The sequence below is a fragment of the Amblyraja radiata genome, chromosome 35 (assembly GCF_010909765.2).
Source record: "Amblyraja radiata isolate CabotCenter1 chromosome 35, sAmbRad1.1.pri, whole genome shotgun sequence".
Classification (NCBI taxonomy): Eukaryota; Metazoa; Chordata; class Chondrichthyes; order Rajiformes; family Rajidae; genus Amblyraja; species Amblyraja radiata.
This window is the reverse complement of record NC_045990.1, coordinates 1174839-1187826: the sequence shown is the minus strand read 5'-3', so window position 1 is coordinate 1187826 and position 12988 is coordinate 1174839. Positions and strand designations below refer to the sequence as shown.

At 48.4% G+C, this 12988-nt stretch overlaps 2 protein-coding genes and 1 long non-coding RNA gene across 3 annotated transcripts in view; 1 reads left to right on the top strand and 2 right to left on the bottom strand.

Moving 5' to 3' along the window:
- The window catches only part of tecr (trans-2,3-enoyl-CoA reductase), a 29169-nt gene extending 25255 nt beyond the window's left edge, over positions 1-3914 (top strand). The window contains exons 11-13 of the mRNA XM_033012222.1: positions 171-259; positions 853-898; positions 1712-3914. Coding sequence (XP_032868113.1) covers positions 171-259; positions 853-898; positions 1712-1839 — 263 coding nt within the window. The 3' untranslated portion in view covers positions 1840-3914. The remainder of the gene's footprint in view (positions 1-170; positions 260-852; positions 899-1711) is intronic.
- A 185-nt stretch (positions 3915-4099) lies between these two features.
- On the bottom strand, positions 4100-8594 carry ndufb7 (NADH:ubiquinone oxidoreductase subunit B7). The gene is made up of 3 exons (XM_033012223.1): positions 8402-8594; positions 5903-6071; positions 4100-4303 (listed from the first exon to the last, which is right to left on the bottom strand). The coding sequence occupies exons 1-3, from the start codon at positions 8511-8513 to the stop codon at positions 4219-4221; spliced, it is 366 nt and encodes a 121-aa protein (XP_032868114.1). The 5' UTR covers positions 8514-8594; the 3' UTR covers positions 4100-4218.
- Positions 4576-5896, bottom strand: LOC116966074. Its single transcript, XR_004409893.1, has 2 exons — positions 4949-5896; positions 4576-4912 (listed from the first exon to the last, which is right to left on the bottom strand). It is a non-coding gene; the product is annotated as an uncharacterized LOC116966074 (long non-coding RNA).
- Positions 8595-12988: the final 4394 nt, after the last annotated feature.

Sequence of the window (12988 nt, the reverse complement as noted above, 5' to 3'; positions counted from 1 at the left end):
GTAAATGAGAAGCTAGATAAAGGCAAGACCGAGCCTTGTGCCAAGGTTCTGATACCTCGAGTAGTTGAAGCAGCATAATGATGGAGCATCCCTGGTGTGGTGAGCAAGCCATTGTTTTCCAGGACAGTGCAGGGCACATCACATCTCCTCTCTCTTCCCCCCCCCTCCAGGGTCCAAGACTCGCAGGATTCCCTTCCCCACCAAGAACCCTTTCACTTGGCTGTTCCTCGTGGTGTCTTGCCCGAACTACACGTACGAGGTAAGTCTGTGGATGGCCACTGAATGAAAACTGCTGGGCACTCGGAGCTGGTCCATGTCCATTTGGACAAAAGTAGCGAGACCCGTTTCACCCAACAAGTTGTTATTGTCTGAAATTCATTACCAGAGAGGACTGGTGGAAAAAATTATAACTTGCAAAATGGGATTAGGTAAATGGGCCACAAGAGACTAGAGACTGCAGGTGTGGGAATCGTGAGCTGAACACAAAGTGCTAGAGAATCACCTGTACCTCAGTTATAAATGGTCAGTCCCTTGTAACTGTGTCCCCTCATTCTCCTGTTGGTAAAACCCATCCTTACACCTGCCCTCAGGGTGCATGTTGACTGCGATTCTGATTGTAACTGAAGATAGACACTGAGGAAAGTGCTGGATTAACCCAATGAGTCAGTATCCCTGCAGAAAAAAGATTGGCGAAGGGACCTGACACGAAACGTCAAGCATCCTTTTCTCCAGAGATGCTGCCTGACCCGCGGAGTTACTCCAGCACTTTGTGTCTATCCTCGGTGTATGTACCAACGTCTGCAGTTCCTCTGTACACTGATTGTAACTGTTGTTCTCTCCCTGTGACGACAGGTGGGCTCCTGGATCGGCTTCACCATAATGACGCAGTGTCTCCCAGGTGAGTCCACGCCGCTGGCACAACCTGTGAGAGCGCGTTCCCGCGGGCGATCGTTCACGGGAAGCTCCTTCTTGATAGACCGCCCTTTAGGGCCAATAGCTGTTTCTAAATATTCCAATTAGGGAAGACTAATTCGTATTACATACAAAAAGCTACAGTAACTCAGTGGGATAGAAGGATGGGTGGCGTTTCGGGTTGAGACCCTCCTACAGAGGGTCTCGAACTGAAACGTCACCCATCCCTTCTCTCCAGCAGAATGACTCCAGTTTTTTGTGTCTATCTTCAATTTAAACCAGCATCTGCAATTCCTTCATATATGTACTAATTTGTGTGCTGGAGTAACTCAGCGGGACAGGCAGCATCTGGAGAGAAGGAATGGGTGACTTTTCGGGTTGAGATTCTTCAGTTTAGTTTAGATACAGCAAGAAAACGGGTCCTTCAGCCCACTGAGTCCGCATCGACCAGCGATCCCCACTCATTAATACTACTCTATACACACTAGGAACAATTTTACATTTATACCAAGCCAATTGACTTGCAAACATGTACGTCTTTGGAGTGTGGGAGGAAACGGAAGAACTTGGTGAAAACCCACGCAGTCACGACGAGAAGGTCAAAGTCAATGTTATTTGTCACATATCCCTGGAGTAAAGCACAGGTGATTGGGATGGAGATGGGCTCTCTGGTGCTGTAAGGCAGTAGCTCTACCACTGTGTCACAGTGCTGTTCTCTGAGGCTGTGGCTTCAGGCAGCTTGGGCTGTCAGGGGATGCTCAGGCTGTGTCTCTAACAGGTTAAATTTCCTCTCTTGCAGTTGCAATGTTCACGTTGGTTGGGTTCACCCAGATGGCGATCTGGGCAAACAGCAAGCACCGCAGCTACCTGAAGGACTTCCGCGATTACCCGCCTCTCCGCACGCCGATCGTCCCCTTCATCTTGTAGAAGCTGGCCCCTGTGAGTCTGGGCGGGAGAGGGGCCTTTCTGTGGGCCCCCCCACACCTCCTCTTCTCTATCTTTCTGCCTGTCCCTTCTGCAATAAACCTATCACAAGTTTCCCCAGAGTGGTGAAGCCTAGCTGTCGTATGCTGACCTCCCGGCCTTGTGATTGAGCAACCACTGCAGCTGCCCTGCTCTTGCATGCAGTCTGCAGGGGCTGAGAGAGAGCAGCCGTTCAGAGTCTTAAACCCACTAGTCCTGTTTGGATGCTCAAAGATCTCCAACATGTTTCATAATTATCAGCCAGGATCTCCTTGATCTTAGAGTGCAAGATTCCCAGTACCATTGCAAACGTTGCAGCTCACTTTGCCCAGATTTGTGCTAATTCCCTCCCCCCCCCTCTCCTCTGGGCAGCTGGTGTATGTGTAGTGCTTGACCAGGCTGGGGAGACTGTGGGCAAAGCTCAGTGCTTTTGCCTCTGCTGTTAAACAGATGCTGAGGCCACTGCTTACAACAGACTGGAGACTAACAAGGAGTCTTGGACTCCCTCTCTCCACAGTCCCCAATAACTAACCCACTATACCACTCCAACTGAGAATAAAATGGAGCAATATCTGTCTTCAAGAAATCTTGTAGTCCAGGCCGAGTAGACCCCTCACCTTCTCCACCGTGCAACTGTCCCCACCTGTTCATCATTGCTGTGGTGTGTATTTCCTTTGGCCAGGAGACCCGCGAGCTGTGGAAATAACTCCATTCCTGAACCCAAATATAGGCAATGCCAGAGACGCAGGTTCAATCGTGACTCTGGGTGCTGGCTGGGCAGAGTTTGTACGTTCTCTTTGTGTTGGCGTAGGTTACCTCCAGGTGCTCAGGTTTTCTCCCACATCCCAGACACGTGGGTTTGTAGGTTAATTGGCCCCAGTGTGTACAGAGCTGATGAGAAAGTGTGATCGGTGGTCAGTGTGTACTCAGTGGTCTAATGGCCTGTTTCCATGCTGTACCTCTAAACTTAACGTACATTAGTTGGAGATCTGGGCAATATTTGCCATCTTTGTGGGTCCAAATCTTGCGTATTGTTAGTGGCTAGGAGAGATGGCATCACTGACTTCCTTTCTAAGGATGGCACCCCCTTCAGCACCCCAAGCTGGCCTGTAGTGGGCAAACCTGGCATTGCCAGCCCTAGCTGTCCTGACTCCGGCTCCTGAGATGCAGGAGTAGAACAGGAGCTGGAATGGAAGCACCACCTCTCCCAATCACGTCAGCGTGGACCTGATGGGGAGGTGTCTAACCCACGCTGTACCTGGGACCTTCAAATGGTCCAGACATTGTGCCGTCTCCCTGGATCATTTGAGGTGTTTGGGCGAAGGTGAGCAGTCCACTGGGGGTTTGCAACAGGTTCAGTTACAGGGATGTGAACAGTTCTATCCCATTATTGTCAGTCTGGTGTTCCAGCTCCTGGTCGTTGGTAGACACCTCCCATCCCTCCCCTCTCCCCCCCCCCCAACCCAGTGCTTCTCCACCCCAGACTTTAATTTCTTCTGATAAATCAGTGAGGAGCGGTTTCAGCCCCTCGTACTGGAGCTACTGAACAAAACGACCAAAGGGAGTCCCAGCACTGAATATTGGCAGCAACCACCTCCTGCTAAGAAAACACATTTGCACTGATTAGTGTGGGGAGAGAAACAGAATATTGTTACTAGGGAACTTTCCTGGCTTAGTTTAACTGAGGCCCCATGAGAAATGAGTCTTTTGGTTCTTGCACTGACTAAATTGCTGCTTCTCATAATTTTAAGTCTTATTAGTTCTGATGGTGTGACTAGCTGCTGTGTGTGTGTTTAATTGCAATGCATTGTGAGGTTTCCGTTACTCCTCCTGATCACTGCTGAATGTTATAGTTGTCTTGTTAATAATTGTATTCGCAGGTTACTGGGGGAAATTGGGCTTACAAAAGACAATTTTAGATTTTGGTGATTTATTGAGTTGCCTGAGTAATAAGGATTAAAGGAACAAATTCCTTCAAACTGCACTGTCAGCAATAATTCTGTTTCTTTGTAAACAATAAACTTCACTTGTCTATCGTGGGTTACTTGCTGCGAGTCTTTTTTAAAATAAATTCTGAATTGTCTTTTGCGACTAACATCCACGGCCAGGTTTCTCTGCCTGTGTCATGAGACTCTTGACAATACCTTTTTAAAATAAAAACAGTTTGCTTCCTGCTATGTAATAATTATGTACGTGAGAAATAGAAGAACGAGGTGTGACCATGCTAGGTTTAGAACATTTTTACTGATTACAGACAGAATTATGTACAAGAATATCACCCATCTCCACTGTAGACGGGATGTCCTGACCAGTTATGGGACATAGCTGGTTTGTGAGTGCTACCTAGGCTGCCTGCCTCTGTTCCATCATCTTCTTCCTCGTTAGCAGACGTCTCTCTCTCTCGTACTCCTTCAAGCGCATCACGTAACTGCGGCAAACAACAAGGTTACTCAGTTAGACCTGGCGTCAGCACAACTGGTGATTGAAAGATTCAGCAGGGAAGCGGGTGGTTCCGCCCACTGAGTCCACGTGACCAGGTCTACGCTATCACATTTCCCCACACCATTTACAGAGGGCAATTAGTCTACAAACCCGCACATTTTTGGATGTGGCGCATCTAGAGGAAACCCATATGGTCAGGGGGAGAACGTGCAAACGCCACACAAACAACACTCAAGGTCAAATAACAGAGGGCATAGCTTTAAGGTGAAAGAAACAAAGGAGATGTGAATGGCAAGTTTTTCTGTACAGGGGTTGAGACTGCGTGAAATGCGCTGGCAGGATTGGTGGAAGCAGAGACTTGGATGGGCGGATGGATGTGGAGTGATCTGGATTGTGTGCAGGCAGTTAAAAGTTCTTGATTGGTAAGGGTGTTGAAGGTTATGGGGAGAAGGGGGCAGTTCAGCCATGATTTAATGGCAGAGTAGACTTGATGGGCCGAATGGACCAATTCTGCTCCTATGACTGATGCAGAATACTTCCACAGCTGTCTTTCTGGTTTACAGACTTAGTGCTTTCTCGGTTTCAAACCCTGTAACTTCCCTTCTCACCATTGACCATCAGTCCGGTAAACCTTCAGAGCGGGCGACTGTGGCTTAGTCCAGCTGATGGTGCAAACTGTCCCACAGTTCCCTCTATGACTCAACCCAGAACGTCAACTTACACTCTGCCTCCACAGACGCTCCTTGAACGGTCTTCCAACGTTCTGTTTTGCTTCCCACAGCTCCCCTGTGGCCCAGAGTACAAACTTCTAAACAAATTACAGATCAGCTCTTCCACCATGGAGGGTGGTGCAGTGGCCTCAACAAACGCTGGGCTCATCAGGGGCAGGAGACCTGGTGGAGGGGATCAATCCTTCAGTGAACAGGCAGGTGACCAGAGCTGGCTCTCTCCAGATACCCATGGATAATCACTGACCATTGATATTAGATAACAGAAAATGCTGGAAGCACTCAGCAGGTCGGGTAGCATCTATGGAGAGAGAAGCAAGGACACAGAGCAAGAGTGTGGCGATTCTTTTTGTGCTCTTCCCAAAGGATGTACTATCATCTGACACAATCACTCTACTTAAATCTCTGTTGCATCTGTGAATCAATCACTATTCCCAAATGCTCCCTTCACGGTCCTTCTATAATCTAGGGTATTGTCCGATTCACCTCTAGCCCACTGCAAACATTGTCTGCGGAACTGATGCGCTACAATGCTGAGAACTATATTCTGCATTCTGTATCCTCCACCTATTGTACTTGAGTTTGACCTGATTGTCTAAGGCCTTATGCATAGTGACTCTGCCACTGAACTGTACACAACAATGAATTTGACAAATAAAGTACCATTGTAAATACGTATAGCATTATCTGATCCGAACAAACAACATGCAAAACAAAGCATTTAACTGTACCTCAGTACACATGACAATAATAAACGGGAAGCCTTTGTCGCTAGGGTGGGCGGTGACGTTGGGGAATTAAACCAAAGGAGTGGGTCGGTCGGTTAACGGAACACATGATACAACAGTGATACTTACTCCTCGTGTTCACACTGGTCCCAATCGTGACGCTCGTGTTTACACTCCAGGAAGTTGGGCCACATGTCCCTCTTGCACTTCAGAAACTTGATCAGGTGGTGGGCACAGTAATCCCGCTGGCTCAGGGGCAGCTGGGCGTCATTCATCTCATCTTGGGTTGCAATCATCTCTGAGACAGACACAGCCAAAAGTCAGTACCATGCAGGGAATTCAACCAACATCTTACCAATAAGACAGCGTTAACTTCACAAGAGCACTACACTGATATTTTTACAATCAATCAATAGTTTTATTCGTCACTTGCACATAAAGTGCAAGTGAAATGAATTTGCCAGCAGCGGTACAATGAAAAAGAACACACAAAAACACAATAAAAATGTAACACAAACATCCACCACAGCATTCATCACTGTGGTGGAAGGCACAAAATTTGGCCAGTCCTCCTCCATTTTCCCCGTGGTCAGGACCTCAACCCTAGATTAACGTAAGAAACATGAGCTTCATAGACAGGGCCAGTATTTAATTATCTGCCCCTAATTCCTGTCAAGAAGTGAGGATGTTCAAAGTGCTGGAGTAGCTCAGCAGGTCAGACAGCATCTGGAGAACATGGACAGGTGACATTTGAACGTTTTTGTGACCCCATGTTTTCACCTCTTGGTGCTCCAGATATGCTGGTCAGTAGATTCATTGGTCATTGTAAATTGTGCTTGCTGTGTCGCTGAGTGGTAGAATCAGGAGCAAGTTGACAAAAACACGGGGAGATTAATGTCCGGTTTATGTAAATAGGTGGTTTGCGGTCAGCGTGGACACTGTCGGCCGAAGGGCCTGTATCTGGATGGGCCTATGACAAGATATATGGCTCACTCCTGCTTTTACCTGTGGTCTTAATTATAGCTGCATCCTGCTAATATTTTGACAGTAGTACCACTTTGGGTAATACTGGGCTATAACCCAGGTGACTATTTGTGTGCTAGCCACAAAAGCAGATCCACAAACACATATTACAACCCCTCCACACTCTTAAATATGTACTATAATACACAGTATGGGTCAATTGTAATCATGTATTATCTTTCTGTTGATCGGTTAGCATACAACATCTTTTCACTGTACCTCGGTACACGTGACAATAAACTAAACTCAAATTGAACTGTGCACTGTCTGATCCCATCGGTTAGCAAGTAGCAGAATTTTAGAAATATTCACATAACAAAAATGAACGGCTTAAAGCAACACAACCCAGCCACCCCCCCCCCCCCCACACACACCCTGCTCCCCATCCATTCCGCAAATACACCTCTCCCCTCACTACATTATTCCTCTCTCTCTTCACCTTCCCCCCTCATCATAGAAACATAGAAAATAGGTGCAGGAGTAGGCCATTCGGCCCTTCGAGCCTGCACCGCCATTCAATATGATCATGGCTGATCATCCAACTCAGTAACCTGTACCTGCCTTCTCTCCATACCCCCTGATCCCTTTAGCCACAAGGGCCACATCTAACTCCCTCTTAAATATAGCCAATGAACTGTGGCCTCAACTACATTTAGGTGTCCTTGAGACTCTTGAAAGGTGCCCATAAATAACATTTATTATTATTATTATTACCTTCTGTGGCAGAGAATTCCACAGATTCACCACTCTCTGTGTGAACCCACAACACTCCTTCCACTCAACCTCCAACCTCCCCTCCATCACCTCAACCCTCCCTCCATCCCCCTTGCTTTCTTGGTCCTCCAAAATATTCCAAATGGAATTTAAACTGGATGTGGTGGAGGGAGGACTCAAGCCAGAAAAAAGGGTTTTTTGGAAGAAAGAGCTACCTTAAATGTAGTTGTATCTGGTTGGGTAACTATGGTGAAGATTATTCCATGCTTTATTAATTGTGCGGGGAAAGAACGAATGCACCTCCACCTCTCTCCCCCCCCCCCCCATCCTCCCTCCCCTAAACCAGCCTCCCCTGCACCTCAACCCTCCCTCCCTCCACCTCCCTTCCCCTTCTCCTACCCCCCCATTCCCTCCCTCCATCCTCCCTCCCCTAAACCAGCCTCCCCTCCACCTCAACCCTCCCTCCCTCCACCTCAACCCTCCCTCCCTCTCCCTTCCCCTTCTCCTACCCCCCCATTCCCTCCCTCCATCCTCCCTCCCCTAAACCAACCTCCCCTCCACCTCAACCCTCCCTCCCTCCCTCCACCTCCCTTCCCCTCCCCCTAAACCAGCTTATAGAGGAGCTAGTATGGAGGAGGTCTATTATAGAGGAGCTAGTATGGAGGAGGTCTATTATAGAGGAGCTAGTATAGAGGAGGTCTATTATAGAGGAGCTAGTATAGAGGAGGTCTATTATAGAGGAGCTAGTATAGAGGAGGTCTATTATAGAGGAGCTAGTATAGAGGAGGTCTATTATAGAGGAGTCAGTATCTTTGCCCTAAACCTTCAACCTCCCCTCCACCCTCCCCCTCCCCCACCGGGCGGTTCCCGGTCCCCGGGGCCGGGTCTCACCGCGCGGCTGCCGCTCGGGGAAGCCCAGGTCGGGCGGGAAGCTGGGGATGTTCCCAAACTCGGGCTCCAGCTCCGGCTCCAACACGTATCTCCGCACCAGGTGAGCGCCCATGGCGGCCGCAGGCTCAGGGTCACCCGTCCGTCCGTCCGCCCGGCCCGGCCCGACAACAACCCGGATGTCAACCAGCACTTCCGGGGCCACGCAGCGGGGCATCCAGCCCAGTGACGTCACGTGCGGGGCATCCCGCCCAGTGACGTCACGTGCGGGGCATCCAGCCCAGTGACGTCACGTGCGGGGCATCCAGGCCCAGTGACGTCACGTGCGGGGCGGAAGTGGCCGAGTGGGAGCTCTGCGCCTGCGCCCCTAGGGCCCTGCTACATTGCCATGGGATTGGTTGGCAATGGAGGAGGTCTATGGTCTATGGTTCATTGATCAATGGACCAAAGGTTGAATGATTCGATGTTTAATGGTTCAGTGTTTCAATATCACAATGGTTCAAAGGTTCAATGATCAATAATTCATCAGTCAATGATTCAATGGTGAAATAAGCAAAGGTCAATGGTTCAATGTTTAGAGGTTCTCGATGGTCAATGGATCAATGGTCAATAATTCATCAGTTAATGTTTCAATGGTTCAAATGAACAATGGTAAATGTGCCATTGGTTCATTGGTCAATAATTCAAAGATCATTGATTTGATGGTTCAAATGTCAATGGTTCAATGATCAACGGTTCATTGGTTAATGATCAACGGTTAATAGTCAATGGTCAGCCATGATTGAATGGCAGAGCAGACTTGATGGGCCAAATGGCCGAAGCCTACTATTCCTTTGGTTCAATGGTAAATGTGTTAATGGTTCATTGGTTCAATGGTCAATGCTTAATGGTCCAATGGTCAAATGACCAATAGTAAATGGTTTGATGGTGCTTCATTGTCACCTATACTGAGGTACATTGATATTCATCTTTTGTATTCAGTTCAGTCCAAGTGTCATCATGCATAAGCACTGAGATACATCTTAGATAAGCATCTAAGACATAGTAATGGCTGTGCAGCGATATAGTTACTGCCTTATAGCACCAGATACCCGTGTTCAATCCTGATTACGGATGCTGTGTGTATGGAGTTTGTACGTTCTCCCTGTGACTACGTGGGTTTTCTCTGGGTGCTCCGATTTCCTCCCACATTCCAAAGATGTACAGGTTTGTAGGTTAATTGGCTTTGGTAAAAATTGTAAATTGTCCCTAGTGTGTGTTGGATGGTGCCAATGTGGGTGGGGGGGAAATCGCTGGTTGGCGCGGACTTGGTGGGCCGAAGGGCCTGTTTCAACACTGTATCTCTAAAGTCTAAATGTCCAAGTGTATAGTAGTACTACACTGAGCCAGTATGCGGAGTTGCCAAATTTGGCGTCATTTTCAAGTCCCAGTTGTTGTAAGTGCAGAGTTCTTAACGAGACCATGAAGACCCGTTGACCTAGCAGCATTGCTGGGTCAACCTGGCCAAGCGTAGTTGTAGAGTCCTCCACCACTGCTCCGTCCTGTTGCAGGTCCCGTCTTGTCCGCCAGCTGGAGTCTTGGAACAGCGCACGTTCCAGCCAAGCCCCAGGCTGCTGAAGGCCTCCAGTGGCCCATTCCACCATCGAGGCATTGTACTGCCTCCCGCAGCTGGTCTGCTGACCAGCCCTCTGACACCCCTCCACGAGGTGAACAGGGGCAGGGCGAGCTCCTAGCTCCGCAGCCAGCGAGTCAGGCTTGGCCAGCATCCTTACTGAGGTGCCTTTGTCCCTCTCCCATCTCACCCATGGATTGAGGAATCTGTTCCCAGCACCGTCCTCACCATCGTACCCCTGCCCCCACCTTTCATGGAGCATAGAACAGTACAGCACCGGAACAGGCCCTTCGGCCCACTATATCTCTGTTGAACATGATGCCGAGACCATCTCCTATCTGCCTGCATATAATGCATGTCCCTCCATTCCCTGTATATCCATGTGCCTATCCAGAAGTCTCTTAAACTCTGCTATTATCTCTGGCTCCACCTCCATCCCTGGCAGTGTGTTCCACAGTTCCACCACAACTACATAAGAATCCTACCACAACCAGAGAGCAGTGCTGGACAACTACCTCTTTGATGACCTTCGGAGTATGCTTGATTGGACTTTGCTGGCTTTACCTTGCACTGAACATTATTCCTTTATCATGTATCTGTACACTGTGAATGGCTCGATTGTAATCAAGTATTGTCTTTCTGTTGACTGGAGAGCGCACGACAAAAGCTTTTCACTGTACCTCGGTACATGTGACAGTAAACTAAACTAAACCTTGCTCCACACATCGCCTTTAAACTTAGTAGAAAAGAATGAGTTCTGAGCGAGTAGGAAGAGTAAGGTGACGTGCCTCAATGACTACTAACATCCGTGGTGATGAGAGGTTGGTTATGGCGCATATCAACTCCTACCTCAGCAAGAACCTGAGCCCACTACAATAGCACAGCACATATTCTGCTGCTGCAAGTAAGTATTTCATTGTTCTATCTGGGACATTATGACAATAAAGCACTCTTGACTAGATCAACAAGGATTCAATCTTGCTGGCTCTCCACTCCACTTCAGCCTGGTAATTTTAGTTCATGGCTTCAGACTCAGTCTGAAGACGGGTTCCGAACTGAAACGTCACCTATCCATGTTCTCCACAGATGCTGCCTGACCCGCTGAGTACTCCAGCACTCTGTGAAGCGTCACCTATCCATGTTCTCCACAGATGCTGCCTGACCCGCTGAGTTACTCCAGCACTCTGTGAAACGTCACCTATCCATGTTCTCCACAGATGCTGCCTGACCCGCTGAGTTACTCCAGCACGCCACAGATGCTGCCTGACCCGCTGAGTTACTCCAGCACTCTGTGAAACGTCACCTATCCATGTTCTCCTATCCATGTTCACCTCTTGTGAACAGGTACTGGAAGAGAGAAGGTGGGAGACAGTGAGAACGGGAGGGAAGCATGGAATGCCAACTTCCCCGGGTGTTGTACCTCTTGTGAACAGGTTCACCCACTTAGAAGCTGTCGGGACAGAAGAGGTGTTTACACTGGGCGACGGACTGGCTTGTGATGCGAATAGGGCTGTTGAGCCAAAACCAAAAAGGCCTAAGGCAGGCAACGCCATTGTAGTGGGAGACTCCATTGTGAGAGGTACAGACAGGGGTTTCTGCGGCAACAGACGGGATGCGAGGATGGTGTGCTGCCTTCCTGGTGCCAGGATCCAGGATGTCACGGACAGAGTGCAGAAAATCCTCAAGGGCAAAGGTGAACATCCGGAAGTGGTAGTGCATGTCGGCACAAACGATGTCGGAAAGAAGGGGATGAATATTCTGCAGCGTGACTTTAGAGAGCTCGGAAAAATGCTGAAAAGCAGGACCTCCAGGGTTGTTATCTCCGGTTTGCTTCCAGTTCCTCGTGCTGGCGAGAGCAGGAACAGGGAGATACGGGACCTGAACGTGTGGCTGAGGTGCACGGGGCAGGGATTTAGATTCTTAGATCACTGGGATCTGTTTTGGGGTAAGGGGGAACTGTACAAAAGGGACGGATTGCATCTTAACAGGTGTGGGACCAGCATTCTGGCAGGCAGGTTTGCCACTGCTACACGGGTGGTTTTAAACTGAATAAGGGGGGTGGGGTGTCGAATGGGCTAGTGGAGGATGGAGTTAAAGGGAAAGGGTTTCTTAAATGTGTGAGCGTAGAGACAGAGGGGTGTAAAATGAGGGTAGAAGCAATAGGAAGCAAGGTGAAAAGCAAAAGTGGCAGGCCGGAAAATCCAGGGCAAAAATCAAAAAGGGCCACTTTTCAACAAAATTGTATAAGGGGTGTTGTAAAAACAAGCCTGAAGGCTTTGTGTCTCAATGCAAGGAGCATTCGTAATAAGGTGGATGAGTTGAATGTGCAGATAGCTATTAATGACTATGATATAGTTGGGATCACGGAGACATGGCTCCAGGGTGACCAAGGCTGGGAGCTGAACATCCAGCGATATTCAATATTCAGGAGGGATAGAAAGAAAGGAAAAGGAGGTGGGGTAGCGTTGCTGATTAGAGAGGAGATTAACGCAATGGAAAGGAAGGACATTAGTTTGGAGGATGTGGAATCGGTATGGGTAGAGCTGCGAAACACTAAGGGGCAGAAAACGCTGGTGGGTGTTGTGTACAGGCCACCTAACAGTAGTAGTGAAGTTGGAGATGGTATCAAACAGGAAATTAGAAATGCGTGCGACAAAGGCAAAACCGTTATAATGGGTGACTTCAATCTACATATAGATTGGGTGAATCAAATTGGCAGGGGTACTGAGGAAGAGGATTTTTTGGAATGTATGCGGGATAGTTATCTAAATCAACATGTAGAGGAACCAACGAGAGAGCAGGCTATTTTAGACTGGGTATTGAGTAATGAGGAAGGGTTAGTTAGCAGTCTTGTTGTACGTGCCCCCTTGGGCAAGAGTGACCATAATATGGTTGAGTTCTTCATTAGGATGGAGAGTGACATTGTTAATTCAGAAACAATGGTTCTGAACTTAAAGAAAGGTAACTTTGAGGGTATG